General features: G+C 39.2%; 1 protein-coding gene across 1 annotated transcript in view; it reads left to right on the top strand.

Annotated features, from left to right (window-relative positions):
- AMN (amnion associated transmembrane protein) overlaps window positions 1-21,175 on the top strand; it is a 156,440-nt gene that overhangs the window by 23,080 nt on the left and 112,185 nt on the right. Inside the window, exon 4 of the mRNA XM_053706927.1 lies at window positions 809-853. Within this exon, the coding sequence (XP_053562902.1) occupies window positions 809-853 (45 nt within the window). The remainder of the gene's footprint in view (window positions 1-808; window positions 854-21,175) is intronic.

Below are 21,175 nucleotides of genomic sequence, written 5' to 3'. Positions count from 1 at the left end.
AGACTCCTAACCAAGCCCCAATGTTTTAGGAGAATACTGATGTATACCTACTCCAGCTCGCTCCTGTTTGTGTAAAGAGTCTTTTCATATGCAAAGGAAGGGGGAGGGGGGAGTGTTCCAGCTACATTTTTAACAGAGCTAAACTGGGCGTTTCTAAGTAAGTTTTTAAACGGTTTTATACTGGATTTTTAGATCAGTATCTGTGGATATTACTCTTTATAGTAGTGTCTATTACATGCAGTTATATGAAAATTGGTGTATACTGTCCCTTTAATCTCAGTAGCCAACCTATCCTCTAGCTTGTTGTTAACCCCTCAATGTCAGCAGAGCAGCACTTCTAACAGTTTCACATGTTGTGGGGGTGGTTCCAATTTGTCCTGCTGCTCCCCCTTCCTTCTAATATCTAAGTTTTAAAATATAAAACTAAAGACTCCCCAACTGTGCCTTGACTCTGAACCAAGCCATTGAGGCTCCACCCACTGGTAACTATGGCTCTGCCTCAGCATCCTGGTCCAAATCCTAGTCAGCAAATGATGGGACAAAAGAGAAAGGGCAACACACAGTAGACTTATATTTCTTATTACTCTGGGTTAGTATGTTTTGTTTTTATTAGCTGGGAACGTCTGCTTTATATTGACTTCTAACAGTTGAAGTTATAAAAATACTTGGCAATATGGAAATCGCAGAAGGAAAGTAATGATGTTCGTCTAGTTTGGTCTAGTTTGGTGAATGAAGCCTCCTCTCTTTATGGTTTAGACCTAAAAATGTCCTCTGTGATTTCACATAACACGTTTTCTTTCTCTTGCAGAAAGTTTCCGTCTATGTTCAGGCATCCCACTCCCTGACTGATATGGTAAGATATTAAGTCAATCACTTGATATATATATTTAAAAGCAAAGAGAGTAGAAGCTAATGTGTGTTTTATTAATATCATGTCAGTTGTATATGATCTTGTATATAGGAATATAGTGTAACCTGGTCCATATCTAAAATAAAGAAGCCTTATTAACCAATCGGATGTCTTCACTTTGCTTAACAACAGCCTCGATCAAAAACTATCGGGAGCCGCATCTTTGCTGTTTTTTGGGCCTGAAAAAGCCGTATCTGCCCTTTGGAACCAAAACCTGCTCAGCAATCACAATGTTTTCAGCTCTTTTGCACCTGTGTTAAACACTGTGAAATGGCCACTGGAGACATTCTACAGGTGTTGTTAACATATGTGGTATTGATTCATTAAAATCATTTTGGAGAGGCAGTATACATTCAACAGGGTACACATTTACAAATGTATAAGGACATATACAGTACATATGTAAAGGTGAAGACTATGGGGCCGCATTATCAAGCTTAAGACCGCTGCTCTATAACTTGTCCGTCTGCTCTGAGGCGGCAGACAGAAATCAACCTGATTGAATACGATCGGGTTGATTGACACCCCCTGCTAGAGGCCAATTGGCCGCGAATCTGCAGGGGGCGGTATTGCACAAGCAGTTCTGGTGAACTGCTGGTGCAATGATAAATGCCGACAGTGTATGCTGTTGGCATTTATCGATGTGAAGCGGACATGATACGCTACATCGTATCATGTCCGCTCAAACTTTGATAAATATGCTCCTATGTGATATTATGTACAGCTATAGGGATCTGAAGGAAAACTCACTACATCTACAAATTATGTGATGTTATATTTCATATTTGGTTGTATTTGTTACCTTGTACTAGCGTGATTCTCACTAACAGTACTGGCGTTATTAAAATCAGTTGTTTTTTTTACAGTAGATCGCATAATTACAGCTTTCAGAGTTAACTGTTCAATCCGTTTCCATCTGCACCACTGCTAACCCATCTAAATGCATCTATTAGGTTCTGTGGATTAGCAGACTAAGCAATGTTTTTCTATTGCCATACTGTCATTTGACAACTTTCACAAGGATTGTTTATAACAAGATCACGAACTTGTAATCTGGAATGAGCATTCGTGACCGGGATTTCAATAATATATTTACTGTCGTGTACGAGTTTAGACTTGGCGTGTATGGAAGCTCGCCCTTATAAAAAGCCTTTTACAATTGCATAATCTCGTTTAAGGGTCTCTAGAAAAATACTAAGCAGCAAGGAAGCAGGGTCAAGATTTACAGTTTTAACCCCTTAATGACCACAGCACTTTTCCATTTTCTGTCCGTTTGGGACCAAGGCTATTTTTACATTTTTGCGGTGTTTGTGTTTAGCTGTAATTTTCTTCTTACTCATTTACTGTACCCACACATATTATATACCGTTTTTCTCGCCACTAAATGGACTTTCTAAAGATACCATTATTTTCATCATATCTTATAATTTACTATAAAAAAAAATATAAAATATGAGGAAAAATTGAAAAAAACACACTTTTTCTAACTTTGACCCCCAAAATCTGTTACATATCTACAACCACCAAAAAACACCCATGCTAAATAGTTTCAAAATTTTGTCCTGAGTTTAGAAATACCCAATGTTTACATGTTCTTTGCTTTTTTTGCAAGTTATAGGGCCATAAATACAAGTAGCACTTTGCTATTTCCAAACCACTTTTTTCCAAAATTAGCGCTAGTTACATTAGAACACTAATATCTTTCAGGAATCCCTGAATATCCCTTGACATGTATATATTTTTTTTTAGTAGACATCCCAAAGTATTGATCTAGGACAATTTTGGTATATTTCATACCACCATTTCACCGCCAAATGCGATCAAATACAAAAAATCGTTCACTTTTTCACAAATTTTTTCACAAACTTTTGGTTTCTCACTGAAATTATTTACAAACAACTTGTGCAATTATGGCATAAATGGTTGTAAATTCTTCTCTGGGATCCCCTTTGTTCAGAAATAGCAGACATATATGGCTTTGGCGTTGCTTTTTGGTAATTAGAAGGCCGCTAAATGCCACTGCGCACCACAAGTGTATTATGCCCAGCAGTTAAGGGGTTAATTAGGGAGCTTTTAGGGAGCTTGTAGGGTTAATTTTAGCTTTAGTGTAGTATAGTAGACAACCCCAAGTATTGATCTAGGCACATTTTGGTATACTTCATGCCACCATTTCACCGCCAAATGCGATCAAATTGAAAAAAAAGTTAAATTTTTCACAATTTTAGGTTTCTCACTGAAATAATTTACAAACAGCTTGTGCAATTATGGCACAAATGGTTGTAAATACTTGTCTGGGATCCCCTTTGTTCAGAAATAGCAGACATATATGACTTTGGCGTTGCTTTCTGGTAATTAGAAGGCCGCTAAATCCTGCTGCGCCTCACACGTGTATTATGGCTAGCAGTGAAGGGGTTAATTAGGGAGTTTGTAGGGAGCTTGCAGGGTTAATTTTAGCTTTAGTGTAGAGATCAGCCTCCCACCTGACACATCCCACCCCCTGATCCCTCCCAAACAGCTCCCTTCCCTCCCCCACCCCACAATTGTCCCCGCCATCTTAAGTACTGGCAGAAAGTCTGCCAGTACTAAAATAAAAGGTTTTTTTTTAAAAAAAAATAAAAAAAATTTTAAGCATATTTACATATGCTAGGGTGTAGGATCCCCCCCTTAGCCCCCAACCTCCCTGATCCCCCCCAAAACCGCTCTCTGACCATCCCCTCTGCCTCATTGGGGGCCATCTTGGGTACTGGCAGCTGTCTGCCAGTACCCAGTTTGCAAAAAAAAAGTGCTTTTTTTATTTTTATTTGGCTTTTTTCTGTAGTGTAGCTTCCCCCCCCCCACACAGACAAACCCCCACCACCTTGCTGATCTTTTTTTTTTTTTAAAAATATTAAGGCATTTAAACATTTTTTATTAACAAATTTTCTGTAGTGTAGCGGTTCCCACCCGCTCCCTCCCCGTGCACGCGCCCGCCCCCGCGCGTCCGTGCGCGCCCCCGCTCATCCCCGCCCACGATCCCGCCCCCCCTGCACATAACCAGGGCCATCGATGGCCGCCACCCGCCTCCCGGTCCGGCTCCCACCCACCGGCTCCCAGAGAGAGTGGCTCTCTCTGCACCGGATGGCTTAAAAAAGTTATTGCAGGATGCCTCCATATCGAGGCATCACTGCAATAACCAGAAAGCAGCTGGAAGCGAGCAGGATCGCTTCCAGCTGCTTTCCAAACCGAGGACGTGCAGGGCACGTTCTCAGGCATTAACTGCCTTTTTTTTGAGGACGTACCCTGCACGTCCTCGGTCGTTAAGGGGTTAAAGAAGTGAAAATCCTGCAAAATATTTAATTTAAGTGTTTTACATAGAAACAATCAGCCACCATTTTGAGTACAGTTCACGCCAAAATGGAACTGGCCTTTAACTAAATAATAATCTTGTTTAAAACCAATCCTTGTAAAAGTGATGTAGATGGGCTGAAGTGCCTATAGAAATCTGTTTATCATGCCAAGGTACATATGGCATTTATTAGAGTGTTGAGGTTGACTTGTGATGACCATATGTAAATGTCACACATGTAAATAATTTTTTTCTTGCCGAGTGAACAAAGAGGTTACATGAATAGAACTTTATCTGTAGCCATAAGAGGTGTGAATAGGCTATTGTATTTGTCAGTTTCGGGAGACCTCACAGTTTCTATTTTAAAAGCAGGCAGTTAACACTCAAAAAGTCCTTATCAGGAGCTTTTTGATTGAAAGTGTGTTATCGGCTGAGAATTTCTAACAAAATATATGATATTGCGTTGTGATCTCTCATGAAATTTGGCTCCAAATTCAGAGTCGGATAGATTATAATTGACCCCTACGTGTTCCAACCCTCTTTAGCATCAAAGTTGTAAATAAAACAGATCAAAAAGCCAATTATTTTATTTAGTGTATTTATTTTAATAATTTGTTTAACCTGTTTGCCAGGCTAAATATGACATTTAGGGCTAGATTACTAGTGGATCGTTATTTAACACTCCTGCTTGAACGTTAACTGCGATAGAAGTAAGCTTTTTGCGCTCACCGGGTTGCGTTTATAGTATGAGTTGAAAGTAAACTGTTTTCACTCTCGTTCTCTAACCTGGCGAGTGCAATATATATATATATATATATATATATATATATATATATATATATATATATATATATATATATATATACTTAGAACATATTCTGCAATGTGCATAATATCGGAATGTGAAATATTTACAGTAAATACACAGTATAACCCTTTATTAAATATGAATATTGCATAAATATACTTTTACATGCTTTTATCTGCTTAACTGCAAAGGGTTCCAGTGCACTTATGCATTTATATATATCTCTATATATATGTACATAATGTATTTATGTGTTTATATGTGTATATACAGTATGTCTGTAAATACATAAATACACATAAATATATATGAACACACACACACATATATACATGTTTAGAGAGGCATATGTATGTATCTCATTGTTAAAGCTCCTTGCAGCATTTTTTCCTAACACCTGAGACCTTTTATCTTTGATCTCTTATAACTTTAGTGTGCAATATTTTATTGGATCATTTTATTAGATGGTGTTATTATGAGTGTAAGTGTACTTTGTAATGTATATTTGATGTGTTTTGTGACACTTTTTTGTTTGTTTTGCAAAACAGTTAACCAGGGTTCTAAGGACTCCGTAATCATTCTAATGTAAATCACAATTTCACTCAAGTGATCGTGTTTAATTTGTAATATGAGCGGTAAACCCAATGAGTGCGTAACTGTTAACGCTCCACTCGTAATCTGACCCTAAGTAATTTATTCCACTAATTCCACAGGACCAGTTAATATTGTCATCTCATTTGCAAATAGATGGAAATTATATTAAAAACACAATTTAACTGAACCCCCATAAGGACAGGTTGCAGAAAAAGATATTCTGGGTCACCATAATCATTTCAAAGTATCTTGTGTCCTGACACATAATATTCACATAAATAACATTCGGCTAGATTACGAGTTTTGCGTTATGAGCGGCGCGGTGCTAACTTGCAAGTTATTGTCACCGCTCACTTACCTACAGCGCTGGTATTACAGGTTTATAAAAACCCGGCATTAGCAGGCAAAAAGTGAGTGTAGAGGAAAATTGAGCTCCATACCGCACTCCAATACCAGCGCTGCGGTGAGCGGCGGTAAACTGGTTTTACATGCTCGTGAACGATTTCCCCATAGACATCAATGGGGAGAGCCAGCTGAAAAAAAAAGTCTAATACCTGCATTAAAGGAGCATAAAGCTCCGTAACGCAGCCCCATTGATTCTTATGGGGAAACTAAATTTATGTTTACACCTAACACCCTAACATAAACCCCGAGTCTAAACACCCCTAATCTTACACTTATTAACCCCTAATCTGCCCCCCCTGACATCGCTGACACCTACATTATACTTATTAACCCCTAATCTGCCGCCCCCGACATTGCCGACACCTACATTATACTTATTAACCCCTAATCTGCTGCCCCCAACATCACCGCCACCTACATTATACTTATTAACCCCTAATCTGCTGCCCCCAACATTGCCGCCACCTACCTACATTTATTAACTCCTAATCTGCTGCCCCCAACGTCGTCGCCACTATACTAAATGTATTAACCCCTAAACCTAAGTCTAACCCTAACACCCCCTAACTTAAATATAATTAAAATAAATCTAAACGGGGGGCGGAGCGTGCGGTCTCCTAAGATGGCCGCAACAAGCTAAGGCTCTTACGACGGACCGGGAATTATACAAAATATAACTATTCTCTTCAGCATTGTTGAGATCCTAAAGGTGCAGTTTGCTGGGGGAGATAACCTGGATCACAAAGATATCACTTAGTATGGCTTTTTCTATCCCCTCGGAGTACTGCCATAAGACCTGATAGTCAGCACCGAAGGAGGCCTATAAGCCGCAAAGAGCTGCATGGGAACTACACCACCACAAGGCAGGGTGAAACCCTGGTTACGTAGCAGATCGGAGAGAAGTCCGGGTGATATCTGCCTAAAGCCCTTAACGCTTTGTCGAGCGAACTCCAGCCAGCTCAAACCCTAACTCAAGACGGCTTGCAAATGTTCCGGAGAACCAAAACATCGCCGAGAAGGGTAAGAGAAACCATCTAACGATAAAAATGTCACGATATTACCAACCACCAGCACCTATCTTACTCCAGTAAGGAGACAGAAGCAAACCCACTAATACCTAAACGTGATACGCAAAGAATTATGTGTAATTTTGACAAGTAGATACCAAGGAACGGTTATATCTCACTGTTAGAATACAGAGAACCGTAACTGAACTGTAAGACCAAAGAAAAAAATTTTATTATCTGAAAAAAAAGGGGCCTCCTGATACCTGTTGTTAACTTTTATTATGCAAGATACTCATAAATGATACCGCAAGCCTATTATAACCCCAGCACAGAGAATCTGTCCATTGTTTAAAGTGAGACATTAATTCAGACATCCTTGTATGAGCTGTGACGCAGTTACACAGAACCGAATGTAGATTTAACCCTGAACGATCAGCACAAATTTTTATTACTTGACAAAAGGGGCCTCCTAATATCTGTTTTGCTACAACTTTTATTATGCAAGATACTCATAAATGATACCGCAAGCCTATTACAACCCCAGCACAGAGAACCTGTCCATTGCTTAAAGTGAGACATTAATTCAGACATTCTTGTATGAGCTGTGACGCAGTTACACAGAACCGAAAGTAGATTTAACCCTGAATGATCAGCGCTTCACTGCTACAGAGTCTGAAACTTGATTAATCCAACATCATAAAGTGTTCAGATAACCTTGGATTCCTTGTTATAGCAGCGAACTTTGTACACCTTCCCCAATTAGCCTCTCACAAACGCATAATTTAGGACAACAGACCAAGAGATCGGGCAGTACTCATGTTAACTAGCTGCATTCCAACACCTACACTTCTAGAATAGGCATTTCATCGTTCAACACAACAGAAGAAAATTGGGGGCCTCATCTAGATTTTTGGGTCTGTTAGTTGAAGAACTCCCTAACAACACAATAAATACAGCCTATTCCCCCCCCTTTCCTGCTGTCCCGTGTGTCAGTGGGTCATATCCACCTTCCCTTGTCCGTGATCGCTCTGTGTGAGCAAAGCCCCGGGGGGATAGAGCTCATTCAATACGCTGATAAGTCACCTCTGCCATACCACCATACAACCATATCATAATGTCACAGAGAAGGGCAGGAAAAGCAGACAAACATCCAAAAACACCCCAGAAATCCCAGGAGGCAGTGAATGCCTTTTTTAAACAGGCTGAAAAGCACAAAAATAAAATCGAATCCACCCTTCTACACCCTCCAGTCTTAGAGGAAAAAATGGATGATTCTGAGGATTCTAGAAGCACGACACCAGAAGTCACTGATTCAATAGATGAACCACCTATCACCTACAGAGCCATGGAGGCGCTAATAGATCAAGTTAAAACGTGCATCAAAAATGAATGTGCCGATTTAAAAAAAGATATAACAGATCTCAGTCGCAGAGTCGATTCACTAGAGGAACATGAGTTTGTTTTCTCCCAGAAAATGGCAGATCTCTCTTCTAAAGTATCACATCAACATCATAATTATGCAGAACTGGAAGAAAAACTGGATGAACTCGAAAATCGCACTAGACGAAACAATTTACGATTTCGAGGGATTCCTGAAACAGTGCAAAACAATGAAATAAAAGAATTCCTAAGGGGGTTATTCTCAGAAATGGCTAACGGTGAGGAGGGCACAACGCTAACAGATGTGGCTCTAGACAGAGCGCACAGGGCCCTTCGCCCAAAACCAGATGCGGAATCGCCACCAAGGGACATCATTGTCAGATTTCAAAGTTACCCACAAAGGGAAGAGATCTACAATCTGGCTAGAAAGAAACAAGCAGTAATGTACCAAGGAAGCAGAATACAGATCTTTCAGGACCTTTCCCCGAGGACTTTGCAAAAACGGAGAGACTTTTCAATCTTAACCCTTCATTTACGACGACTAAACATCCCATACAGATGGGGTTTCCCCACCTCTGTGATCGTCTCGAGAAACGGCAATAGACTTGAATGCAGATCCATATCTGATATTGGCAAATTCTGTACTACAGCAGGAATACCCACACCCACACCATACGCTGAACTGTCCTCTCATGATGCTCTGCCAGATCATTTGGCCCCAAAACAGCAGAGGAAAGCATGGTCTAATAACACCAGCACTCAACTTAAAAGGAAACAAGATAGTACAGTGGACACAGACTCTATACAACCAGGTTGAACTAGATATATTGCTTTGTTTATTGAAGATCATTGTCTATTATGCATGCCCTAGTATATGTTCACGCTTATTTCTTAGGCTGATGAGTTAACATCAGGAATTTTTACAATAGTATGAAGAAATATTGAGTGAAGATAATACTGACGAAGCTGGGCAAGTATATCATTTATCACGTTCTATGGTTTTAGTTAATGGTTTAGTTAAAATGATCGAATGTTAAAAACATACAGGGTTAGTACTTTAATTGCTTATTGTATATTACATGTATTAGGCACGCCTTAATTGTTTAGGTTATATCACATCGTTTATGTCTCAAGGCAGTACCTACTATATGGGACTTAAATTGTATATAAGGGCTCCTGAAAGACAATGAGATGTATTACCCACAGTGTTACCTCCAAAATAACTGACCCTAATACAGATAAATCTATAATCCAACACAGTAATCGGTGCGAAAAGGGGTCGAGGGGCATGGTAAATCACTGACCCAGAGTAAGTAAACAGATAGCTCAGTCAGATATTTTTCATTTGGTAAACTAACAGCTCACTGATACCAAATGAGCGAGGACAGGAGCTTACACAAGTAACAAGGAGGTTCACTCTAAAGTTTGATTTATAATGTTGTTAATGTTCATAGGACAGATTACACAGAGAGGTGTCTCAAATTAACAATAAGAGACAGATGGTGAGTTGATATCTTTGTATTATACCGATTAACATACAATGTTTTAGTTAAGGATATTAACAGCTGAAACACTGGCAGAAATGTGTATAGTTTCCCGGTCTGTTATCCTGCCTCACTTGTTTGTTGAAAGTTTTTCAAGACCTAAAGTAATTGTACTGTATTTGTTAATTATATTACTGATTGATATATTTTTTCACAATACAACGAGATCTGCTCTATCTAAAAGGCAATAGTTCATCTACCCCTGCTATATCTCTCCTTCCCTTATCTCCCCACTTTTGCTTATTTCCTCTTTTCCAGACCACCGGCACACAAGTCTAATAAGGTAAAATACTAACCTAGTGTTCTTCTTAGCTACAACTAGGACCAAAAATGAATACAATTAGAGTAGCAAGCCAGAATGTAAAAGGTTTCTTATCAGCAGGCAAACGGTCAATTGCCTATTTTGATTTTTTTAAAAAGGGTATTGATGTTATTATGCTGCAGGAAACTCACTTTAAGAAAAGAAATGAGCCTCAGCTAGCCACACGACACTTTGACAAGCATTTCCTAAGCTCAAGCACAAATAGGCATAATGGTGTTGGTATTTCGTTCAGACGAGGCGCCCCCTTTGAACTGACACAGAAATATACTGATAAAGAGGGCAGACTATTGATCCTCGTAGGGCTATACTATGGTAATTTAGTTACCTTCGTCAATATATACGCCCCGATTAGACCCACTCCCCACTTCTTCAAATCTGTTACCAATGCTATTCTTGACATCTCCAAAGGTCCAATTATAATGGGAGGGGACTTCAACTTTACCATGTACCCGTCCTTAGACAACTCCACAGGGAAATCATATCTTAGTAAAAAAGCCCTGAAAGCCAACTGTGAAGTCTTACACTCCATCTCACTTTTTGACACCTGGAGAATTGCACACCCCACACAGAAAGATTACACCTTTTTTTCTCACCCCCAACATTCCTACTCCAGACTGGATTATATCATGTGTAGCCAAATACTCTTAACTAGCCTGACCCAGTCTACTATATCACACACACCGTGGTCAGATCACAGTATGGTCGTTTCCACCTTTCTCTGGACAACTAGACCAAAAAACACAATGACTTGGAGATTAGATGAAACTATTTTGACAAACCAAGAAACAGTAAAAGAAGTAACTAAGGCGACTAAGGAGTTTTTCCTACATAACAAACCAGAAGACACATCTGTAGGCAATAATTGGGAGGCGTATAAATGCTTCATAAGAGGACATTTAATCAAATACACCGCTAGAATGCGGAAACTGGGGAAAACTCAATTCACCTCGCTGACTGACAATTTGAACACAGCTGATAAAGCACACAAGGTAGATCCAACTTCAGACCAAAAGCTCACTGACCTTAAGCTAGCAAGGGAAGCCCTTAATAATTATCTAACCCAAAAAGCCCACCTGAGGGCTTTAACAACCAAAGCCAAGTTTTTCGCAGAAAGTAATAAAGCGGGGCGCTTGTTAGCAAGATCACTCAAAAGAAGACAGATTCATTCGTTTATTAGGACTATCATACACCCAGCTAGAGGGCCGGTCAGCAAACACGAAGAAATAGCAGACACGTTTGTTTCATATTATACAAAGCTCTATAACATCAACTCCAACACCACCCAGGAGACTACTAAAAATATTTCTCATTACCTTGCTTCTCTGGAGACCCCTTGTATCTCAGAGGTAGATTGCCAAGTGCTAGACGCCCCAATAACTATCCAAGAAATAGCAAACACTATTAAGACACTCCCAAATGGTAAATCCCCTGGACCCGACGGATTAACTGCCAAATTCTACCAATTATTTCAGGCTCATCTCTGCTCCCCACTACATGCACTCTTTACATCTGTAGATAAGGGAGAGACTTTTTCTTCCTCTTTACTAGACGCCATAATTACAGTGATACCGAAGGCAGACAGAGAGGGGACCCTGGCGGGTAATTATAGACCCATCTCACTTTTGAATACTGATATAAAGATATATGCAAAAATTCTCGCTAACCGCCTTAATGCAATTTTACCTAAGATCGTACACCCAGATCAAGTTGGCTTCGTAAGGGGAAGAGAGGCAAAGGACAACACAATTAGAGTGTTGCAATCCCTGCAGTGTACAAAAGAAAATGGGACACCTCTAGCGCTTCTGTCATCCGACGCCGAGAAGGCCTTCGACAGGGTCAACTGGCAGTTTATGTGGGGGGCTCTGTCGAAGTTCGGCTTCTCGGAAGCTTTCATTACAAGAATTCAGGCGTTGTACTCAAACCCCCAAGCTAGAGTCCGAGTGAATGGAACCCTTTCACAGCCTTTTCATATAACAAACGGAACCCGTCAGGGTTGCCCTCTGTCGCCTTTACTATTTGCAATAACTATCGAAATCCTTGCAATAAAAATCAGAGAAAATAAAGATATACTAGGCTTGCAATATAATCAAGTAAACCAAAAGTGCCTTTTATTCGCGGATGATGTGATCTTCACTCTCCAGTCACCTACCACTACCCTTCCTGCCTTGGTAAAAACTCTAGAGGAATATGGGCAGGTCTCTAACTTTTCTATAAATATGGAAAAATCAGGCATAATGCTATCGAACCTCCCCCAGCAAGATATTGACTTTATAAAGAAACACACGCCATTTCGTGTTACAGACAAACTTAAATACTTAGGTTTAAATCTTCCCCAGAACAACACAGACCTCTTCCGGTGCAATTATATCAGTCTACAAAAAACTATCAAAAACCTTCTGGAGGGATGGCATAGGCAGGGACATCTTTCTTGGTTCGGACGAGTGAACACTATTAAAATGATGATAATACCCAAATATCTATTTCTCTTCCGGACACTACCGATGGCCCTGCCTATCTCATATCTAAGGTCGCAACAGAAAATGATCAATTCATTCATATGGTCCTACAAAAAGCCTAGAGTTTCCCAGCACACACTATACATGCATAAAGAAGATGGCGGTCTTAGTGTACCAAACCTCTTAAACTACTACAAGGCGGTACACCTATCCAGGGTGATCTCCTGGACTCATTCCCGACAATCAGACCTCTGGGTGCAAGTGGAGAGCTCCCTTACTGGAATAGACCAAATGAGAGATATAGCTTGGTTACCTAAAATTCACAGACCACCACAGGCATACCAGAATGCCTATATTAAGGCCACTCTAGAAATCTGGGATTCAGTCCTAGCCCATGATACTGTAATCTCCACCCCAGTTTCGCCTCTCACTCCCTTACTAGGCAACCGGCTATTTTTAGAAGGGGTTTCCTTTACTCATCGGAACTCTGAGAAACATTTACGTAACTTGCCAATATATCTTTTATTAGAATCAGGAAAGTTTAAGGACAGAACTGAGTTAAACGACAAACTAGGAGCACCCTTTCATGGTTGGTTCTCATACCTTCAGATAAGGCAAGCGCTTCACAACAACACACACAAAGATCACATATTTAGACCTTTGACTGTATTCGAAAAGATATGTATTAATCCCGACTACCAAAGATCATTGCTTTCATTGACATATAAGCTATTGAGAGGATCTTTTCCTGACCGTAGTCCTACTTTCTTAAAGAAATGGGAAGCTGAGGGACTAGAAGAGATCACGAATGAGGACTGGAAAAACAGTTTTAAAGCTACACACTCTGCTTCCACTTCGGTGTTACTAACCGAGCTGAACTATAAAATACTCTCCCGCTGGTACCTGACACCACAGCGTCTTAGATACATTTATCCGACCACTTCCTCAGCATGCTGGAGGCGCTGTGGTGGGACAGGCAGCTTAACTCACATATGGTGGGATTGCCCACTTCTGACAGAATTCTGGTCACAAATAGAAAGGGGTATTAATAAAATACTAGGAACAAATATCTCTCTCAATAGTAAACATATTATGCTCAATATCCTTCCACCAATACATTGTATTTACCGCACGAAACTTCTCCAACTGATGCTAACAAGTGCAAAAAGACTAATCCCTCGTCTATGGAAGAGCCAAGAAATACCCACTCAAACACAATGGCTAGCTGAGACAGACCATATTATAACACTAGAAAAACATCACTACACCTATATCGGCAAACACGACTTTATTAATGACTTACTCTTTATTTGGGAACATGGTAAATCATCCCTAGTTTAATATACACTCAGACTAGACATACACTAGTGGGAACTGGATACACTTTCTTACTCTTTCCCCTTCCTACCCTCCCCCATTTTCCCCAAACACTATTGCCTTTCTTTATTTATATAATCTATAAAGATAGAACAATACAGATAGCAGATAATAATGTGGTGGCTTAAAAAGTATGTGAAATAAAGGATCTAGAGAATCTAGATATGTTATTTATATGAATGCCATATACCGCAGATGTTTTTTTTTCTTTTTCTTTCTTTCTTTTTTGTTATTGGCATGAACTGTATTTGTCTATTTGTTGTATTGTTTTGGAAAAAATTGAAAACTAATAAAAAATTATTGAAATTTAAAATAAATCTAAATAAAACCTACTATCATTACCTAAATAATTCCTATTTAATACAAAATACTTACCTGTAAAATAAACCCTAAGATAGCTACAATATAACTAATAGTTACATTGTAGCTAGCTTAGGTTTTATTTTTATTTCACAGGCAAGTTTGTATTTATTTTAACTAGGTAGAATAGTTACTAAATAGTTATTAACTATTTAATAACTACCTAGCTAAAATAAATACAAATTTACCTGTAAAATAAAACCTAACCTGCCTTACACTAACACCTAACCATACACTACAATGAAATCAATTACATTAATTAAATACAAGTACCTTAATTACAAAACAAAACAAACACTAAATTACACAAAATAAAAAAGAAATGATCAGATTTTTAAACTAATTACACCTAATCTAATAGCCCTTTAAAAATAAAAAAGCCCCCCCAAAATAAAAAAACCCCTAGCCTAAACTAAACTACCAATAGCCCTTAAAAGGGCCTTTTGCGGGGCAGCCAATAGAATGCGAGCTCAATCCTATTGACTGATTGGATCAGCCAATAGGATTGAAGCTCAATCCTATTGGCTGATTGCAACAGCCAATAGGATTTTTTCAACCTTAATTCCGATTGGCTGATAGAAATCTATCAGCCAATCGGAATCTAAGGGACGCCATCTTGGATGACATCATTTAAAGGGAAACCTCATTCGGAAGAAGACGTCGATTGAAGAGGATGCTCCCTGCTGGATGTCTTGAAGATGGAGCCGCTCCGCACCGGATGGATGAAGATAGAAAATGCCGTCTGGATGAAGACTTCTGCCCGGTTGGATGAAGACTTTTGCCGCTTCGTTGAGGACTTCTGCCAGCTTCATTGAGGATGGATGTCGGGTCTTCAAAAACTGTAAGTGGATCTTTGGGGGTTAGTGTTAGGCTTTGTTAAGGGTTTATTGGGTGGGTTTTATTTTTAGATTAGGGGTTTGGGCACTTGAAAAAGAGCTAAATGTCCTTTTAAGGGCAATGCCCATCCAAATGCCCTTTTGGGGCAATGCCCTGCAAAGGGCCCTTTTAAGGGCTATTGGTAGTTTAGTTTAGGCTAGGGTTTCTTTTTACTTTGGGGGGGCTTTTATTATTTTGATAGGGCTATTAGATTAGGTGTAATTAGTTTAAATATCTGATCATTTCTTTTTTTATTTTGTGTAATTTAGTGTTGTTTTTTTTAATTTAGGTACTTGTATTTAATTAATGTAATTGATTAAATTGTAGTGTAAGGTTAGGTGTTAGTGTAACTCAGGTTAGGTTTTATTTTACAGGTAAATTTGTATTTATTTTAGCTAGGTAGTTAGTAAATAGTTAATAACTATTTAGTAACTATTCTACCTAGTTAAAATAAATACAAACTTGCCTGTAAAATAAAAATAAACCCTAAGCTAGCTACAATGTAACTATTAGTTATATTGTAGCTAGCTTAGGGTTTATTTTACAGGTAAGTATTTAGTTTTAAATAGGAATTATTTAGGTAATGATAGTAGGTTTTATTTAGATTTATTTTAATTATATTTAAGTTAGGGGGTGTTAGGGTTAGGGTTAGACTTAGGGGTTAATACATTTAGTATAGTGGCAGCGACGCTTGGGGCAGCAGATTAGGGGTTAATAAATGTAGGTAGGTGGCGGCGATGTTAGGGGCAGCAGATTAGGGGTTAATAATATTTAACTAGTGTTTGTGATGCGGGAGTGCAGCGTATTAGGGGTTAATATGTTTATTATAGTGGCGGCGATGTCCGGAGCAGCAGATTAGGGGTTATTAATTTTGTTTTTTTATTTGCAATGCGGGAGGGCCTCAGTTTAGGGGTTAATAGGTAGTTTATGGGTGTTAGTGTACTTTTTAGCACTTTAGTTATGAGTTTTATGCTACAGCTTTGTAGCATAAAACTCATAACTACTGATTTTCAGTTTACGGTATGGATCTTGACGGTATAGGCTGTACCGCTCACTTTTAGGCCTCCCAGGCAAACTCGTAATACCGGCGCTATGGAAGTCCCATTGAAAAAGGACTTTTTGAAAGCTGCGGTAATTACGTTGCGTTACGGCCAAAAAAGTGTGCGGTGCCCTTAAACCTGCAAGACTCGTAATACCAGCGGTAGTGAAAAAAAGCCTTACTGCTGCTTTTTCACTCATACCGCAAAACTAGTAATCTAGCTGATTGTTTTCTTCTTTACACCGGTGTTAGCCTGTTGTAATATACATCATTCTCAAAGCAATGTTGATGGATAAAATATAAACGATTTCTCACACTGAGTTAGCACTGGATATCAACAATGTCATTCTGACATCGGCTCCTAACCCAACTAACACCCTACGACCAGGCCTTCACTTCAGTAACACTTTCTTTACTTTCCAAAGATTATAACCTAACCACCCACACACTGCCATTAACCCCATACAGTCCAGAATTCCCTAAAACCTAGGCGATCCCTCATATGACCCTTCTTAATAAAACCCCATAGTGGCCAAGATGCCACCTAACACAAAACCCGCTCACAACAGCACCCAAGACCCCCAGCCACTGCAAAGAATTCCGTACTGTCCTCTTCCATGCTGTGGTCTGGGCTTCTAAAAATTAATAGCTTGGGTGACCTGTGTGGTTAAATATTTAAACACTATTTTATTATTTTTAGAACATATTATTTTATGTAAATGGATTTCAGACTATTAATAGGGGGTTAGGGTAACTAATGTCTTATATATGTGTATAGTAAGAAATTATTATATTAGAAGAGTCAATTGTACAAACTCTTTGGGTTAGATTACAGTTGGAGAGCAACAATCCGTGTGCTCTCGTTTGGGCAAAAATGTGCCTTTACTGGCGCACCTGTAATTCTACTCATATTATAAGTTGGAAGTAAATGTAAAAAGGAGAAAAACCAGAAGCGCAAAGGACTGATCTAAGCATAGTATTATTAAAAACACATTTTAACCCTTTAAGGACACAGCTTTCAGTTTGCTCAATTGTTTTATGACGGAAAAATTCTGTCATATGTCCTTAAGAGGTTAATTACACACGTTTAAAAATACACTCACACTCTTTAACCTCAAGTCTATGAGGTATGTAAGAAGCACATCGATAGGTAGGCACACTACAGCACGACCTCTCTGTGTACAAACACACTTTCCAAAATCCTTTCTACCTCGGATCCTCCCGATAAGTGTGTCAACAGGGACAGTTGTGCTGTTCACCTCCGAATACTTGTCTCCGTGGTGTTCCTCCCAGGAAAAAAGAGTCCAGAGTCTTTGACTGCTCCAGGTGTCTCCTTCAAAAAGTCGAATAGACCAATAAAGATTTCCAAACTATAGGGATTGCTGACTCACACCAGGCCGCTACAGTCATTCATGAGCCGGCTAGAAAGCTGTTGCTCTGTGGGTTTCCAGCATCCGTGAATGTCCGTGAATGTGGGCATGGCCTAACGCATTTCGTGGGGCTCCTCCACACTTCATCAGAGGCATCCATGTAGCGGTCTGGATGTTCTCCTTTAGCACAGGCTTGGGGATCCAGCCACACTAATCCTAATATTATAGTGGACCTGGGCTCTTTGAAGAAGGATCTAATTAGAGCACCCCCCCCCCCCACAGCACTATAGGTAAGTATTTAAACTTTAAAAACTAATAAGGATCCCACTTTATGAGAAAATGGGAACCTTTTTTGCTCCCCTAGGGCATAGTCAGCAGAAACTCATTTTGTATCCACTCAGAAATTCTGGATATCTGCTAAATGCAGAACTGAGAGGAGAATGGCAATTAGATTTATCTGATCTGACTTGAGTGGACTTGGACAGGTCATGACCTGGTATCTAGGAAACACTAGTCAGCACCCTGGGAACCCGAAAGGAATTATATATATATAATATTTTTTATTTCTCAATACTGTAAGTTTAAAAACAAAACAAAAACAAAAACAACAACCCAAAAACAAAACAACTTTACTACTGAACAAAGTTACTTAAGTGTAGAGGGATTAGTTGTTCCTTCAAGTTGGTAGGTTTAGAGTTTTAGTAATACTGAAAAAGAAGATGACATAAAGAATCACTTACTCATGGACATTGGCTCTTTCAACATGTGAACTTTATTACTCATCAAAACAGATACAAGTCTATTGATTTTATAATGTACAGTTTTTATTGACATGTACACTTGTATTTTTTCATAAACTGTTGCAAAATACTGTCATTTGTATACATAAAGTATTTAAAAAAAGTAATAATAAAGATAACGAATATATACTAATGAATTATTTTAATATATATTTGTTATTCTTTAAATTAGTGCATTCATTGGATATTTGTTTTGTTAAAATGAAACGAATATCCATATATTTGTCATGAATGTGCATTTATGGTGAACCAAATACACATACAGTATCTAATAGGGAGATATGTTACTATTAGCTGTGACCTCCCAGTAATGCTTTGCTGCTCCAAATGGAATGTTCTGTCTGAATCATAAAAGGTTTTTTTTGGACTTTACTGTCCCTTTAAAACACATTTTTTTTTGCCTTCCAGTTCAACTTTGTAGAAACTTTACAATATTATTTATAGAAAAAAACCTCATACACTTATATCCTGAGATTTTGAGGTGTTGATAATTTTGGCAGTTTATCCTCAGCTTATTACGACCAGTGTTGACAAATTTATATGAAACGTATGAGTCAGGCAGAATATTGAGACAGGCAGCCACATATCTTACAGTTCCTTAAGAGCCAGGAATGGAATTTATATATAGCTATAGGTAAAAAATAGTTGGACTCTGCCCTAGAGTATTTTTGTGCTAAGCAGCTGCATAAGTAACTCTAGTTAGGTTCTCTAATTAAATGAGATTTGATATAATGATCAAAGTCATTAAGATGCTTCATTGCTAAATAGAGCTGAGGGCAGTAATATTTAGTCAGCATGAGGTCATGTTCTGTGTCCTTGTTTGTCACTGTCAGACTCAGAGGGATTTCCCTAGGATTTAGCTAAAAGAACCACAGGCTGAATGGGGGAGGAGAGCTAAATAAAGACACCATGATCATCTATTGCATTGTGTTGGTGTGGAGGAAATTAAAAAGACATGAAGCTGAAAATGTAATAACCCATATTTCCTTGATCTAATCTGGTACTGAGAGACTTTGGTTGAGTTAGAAAGACGTGTGAACTGTTCAATAGATGGAGCCATGATAGCAGGGGCTAGTGGCACCACTAGTGTTCATTGGGTGGAGTAGGGTGGTACAAAGGTTTGATTGGTTGTGGGGTCAAGACCGTTTGAGGGCTCAGTTTCAATTACAAAAAACAGGAACTTTTTAAGGGGCAGAGAGAGACATTGCTCATTAAAATCCTATAAATATGTAATTATGTGTATTAAACAATGTTGCAATGCTATTAAATCATTTAGATGCTGTCATTTATCTCTGCAAATTGCAGTTTTTCCACTGAGCCCAGAAAAGTTGGTGTGAACCCTGCATACTTACCCTGCAAGATTCTTCACAGTGATTGCTTGATCAGTGTAATTTAGGTTAGTGCTCAAGTATGGGTGCTCATTTTTTCCCGTTTTGCTTGCTCAATTAAAGTCTATGGGGAGTACGTTAACCCGGTTGTGATTTTCTAACTCTGGCTCTTTGTGTACGCAGTGTCAGCACTCAAGCAAAACTTGTTACTTTCAACTTCTAATATGCGCTCTACCCAACACATGCAAAGAGCAGAAGTCGAGTGTAGTTAGCTTGCGAGCAGGAACGATAAATGGCGCTCGACTCACAATCAAGCACTGTATACAGGTCTTTTAATAATGCAATCTTATATGTTGATATATTTAAAAAAATGCCCCTTTAAATGAAAACTGTATTTATTTGTTTTCTTTGTTTCATCTAAAAAAAGGGCTTTTCATGTCTTACTTTTCTTTTCCTTTTTGAAAGTCCATGTTCAGATACTAGACATGTGCATTTGTTTTGTTACGAATGCCTATTTGTTATGAAAATACGAACGAATGCACAAACTAATTTAAAGAAAACAACTTTATACAAGGGAAATGTAATATTATATATTTGTTCACTTTGAATTAACATTTAAAGGTGAGAAACTTACCTCTTAGCGAGCTAATGCCGTGCTTTCTTCACTGGGTCCAGGGCCACTCTAATAGGAGTACAAGGTCCTTTAGCGCAAGCTCTGGGATCCGCTGCACTAAGTCTTCTATTAGCGCGACCCTGGACTCAGTGAAGAAGGCACGGGATTAGCACAGCTCCCCCAGCACGCTAGCAGTAAGGATAAGCTGGCGGGTGAACTTTTATTCCTGCAGCACAGAAACATTTACATTTGTTTTGATGTTATTGAATATTAAGGGGGGTAGTTATCAAGCCGTCGACTTTTCTGGCTTCGCCAGCCCAATACGCCTGCCTAAGCTCGCCTCACATCGCCGCCGCGGACCTGAAAAAATACGCCTAAGTTATCAAATAAAGCTGTCAAAAAGCCGCGGGGCGATGAGCAGCGGACTGTGAGAGTTATCACTCATCCGATCTCGCTGCCCTTCGGCTTTTTCCCAGCTTTATTGCTAGCCTGTCACTAAGCACTCACACTAAACTACACTGTTCTACCCCCTATACCGGCGCCCCCGGAGCCTCCCGCAACTCAATACAGTTACTAACCCCTAAACCGCCGCTCCTAGACCCTGCTGCAACTCTTATAAATGTATTAACCCCTAAACCGCCGCTCCTAGAACCCGCCGCAA

The sequence above is a fragment of the Bombina bombina genome, chromosome 1, assembly GCF_027579735.1.
Source record: "Bombina bombina isolate aBomBom1 chromosome 1, aBomBom1.pri, whole genome shotgun sequence".
NCBI lineage: Eukaryota > Metazoa > Chordata > Amphibia > Anura > Bombinatoridae > Bombina > Bombina bombina.
Note: the sequence above shows the minus strand (reverse complement) of the source record. Positions and strands in the feature narration are given on the sequence as shown.